This window comes from Epinephelus moara, unplaced genomic scaffold (genome assembly GCF_006386435.1).
Source record: "Epinephelus moara isolate mb unplaced genomic scaffold, YSFRI_EMoa_1.0 scaffold3317, whole genome shotgun sequence".
NCBI classification, from domain to species: domain Eukaryota; kingdom Metazoa; phylum Chordata; class Actinopteri; order Perciformes; family Serranidae; genus Epinephelus; species Epinephelus moara.
This window is the reverse complement of record NW_026081002.1, coordinates 1-1,841: the sequence shown is the minus strand read 5'-3', so window position 1 is coordinate 1,841 and position 1,841 is coordinate 1. Positions and strand designations below refer to the sequence as shown.

At 35.8% G+C, this 1,841-nt stretch overlaps 1 gene segment (V, D, J or C); it reads right to left on the bottom strand.

The window, feature by feature from the left end:
- Window positions 1-10: 10 nt before the first annotated feature.
- LOC126387280 (immunoglobulin lambda variable 3-21-like) lies at window positions 11-1,376 on the bottom strand (the record flags this gene model as incomplete). The annotated part of the segment is given in 2 exon segments: window positions 11-86; window positions 1,012-1,376. Coding segments are annotated over 2 exon segments (441 nt in total), but the record flags the coding sequence as incomplete, so codon positions are not given.
- Between the last annotated feature and the right edge of the window lie 465 nt (window positions 1,377-1,841).

The window sequence follows — 1,841 nt, the reverse complement described above, 5'->3', positions numbered from 1 at the left end:
TCATTAACACAAAGCATGACAGTAGGAGATTCATCATTAGTGATGTTGGCAATATAAGGAATATAATGAAGTAAACTATCTGAAATCTGCACAATCATTTAGAAATCATCACCTAGCCTGGATTTAATTTAAAAGGAAATCCATCAATCACACATATGGAAATATTTTGATCAGTTTAGTCTCATTTCATTTTGGAAACAAACTGATAACGTCGTCTTCTGTGTCTCACAAAATGGTATTTGAATTATAAGGAAACATTTCTGATCATTACAGTTACTGTGAAAAATCATGTTACGTCAGTCGTCACTTTGCTTTTGTGATGACTGAGTGAATAAACATTACAGTGTAGAATACTCTGGATGAATTATTTAACAGAGGGTTTGTAATGTTAAAACTTGTCAAAAGTTGTGAAAATAAATAATAGGAGTTTTGTAAATGTTGCCCATCTGTTAACAAATCATCAACCATGTAAAAAAAAAAAATCAATATGTTATATCATAATTTGCAGACATTTCTGTTGCCTTCAGACACACAGCCTTATTTGAAAACAGATGTCAAAATGTCAAAAAAAGAAATGTTTAATAGTTTAACAATAAGCAACATGTGAATTGACTGTTTTCTCTTAATCTGAATGAGAAACATAAAATCTGTGCTGTTTTATGATGAGTTAAAAAGTACTTACTTGTCACAGTCAGCTTGGTGCCTTGTCCGAATACCACAGTGATTCAGTTTGTACACATGGCTGTAAAAAAACCTCCTGACTCTCACTAATGAGGGGAGTGGAACTGAAACATCCTGTTGAGACCAACTTTCACTGTCAACGTCTCTTCACTTCATCAGTCTCATTATATTCCAAAACACTAAACACACTCTTGTCTCTCACAAGAGATTTATCTAATGTCTGTTCTTGTTTTGCTCCAAGTTTACTGATTTTAATTGTTTGATTTTGGTCAGAATTCATAAAATCTGCAGTGAGTCTCTCACTGAGGTTTTTGTCACAGTGTGAATCACTGTGATACGAACTCCTTAGCAGAGTCATCCCATGTCTGACAGTAATAGACAGCAGAGTTTCCTGTCTCTGTCTGCTTTATGATGAACTGGTAATCTATGTTTGATGAGGATTTAGAGTTGAATCTCTCTGAGGAGAATCCTGATCCAAAGTTGAGTGCACTGTTAGAATGAAGAAATCTCAGAACATACTGAGGAGCTTCACCAGGAACCTGTTTATACCAGCGGACAGAATTGCTGTCATATCTCTGAATGTTGCAGTTGAGAACAACTTGTTGTCCTGTAGAAACTGTGTGGACAGCAGGCGTCTGGGTCAGCACTNTTTTTGTCTTTATAGCTGTGGAATCAAGCTGATCAATAACTTTCATTCTTTCCTCTTTTTACTTCTTTACATTATTTCCTTAAATATATTTAATTCCAGATATTGATTTTCTCTAAGCATTGATAGACTGAGTCTGAGCGACTATGGTGACTTGGTGAAAGAGCTAAAAACATCTGGGTGTTGTCTACGTAGCTGTCATAACAACCATTTTTGTCATAGAATTAGCATGTACAGGTTGAATACTTGTGGCCCAAGAATCGAGCCCTGAGGAACTCCACATGTCATGGTGATCCCTCAGGTTATAAGCACTCTGTAGCACTCTACATATCTGTTTGTACAGCATGTGCAAACAGCGTCAATGAGCAGGATGTAAAGTTAATGAACTGATCAGTTCTCACCTAAATAAATTTGCTCACACTGAAGTAGCATGTTGCATATTATGAAGACCTGTGTTTCATCTGTTGGAAACACATCTCAAATCACAAAATATAAATGAAATGTTGTCAGGTGA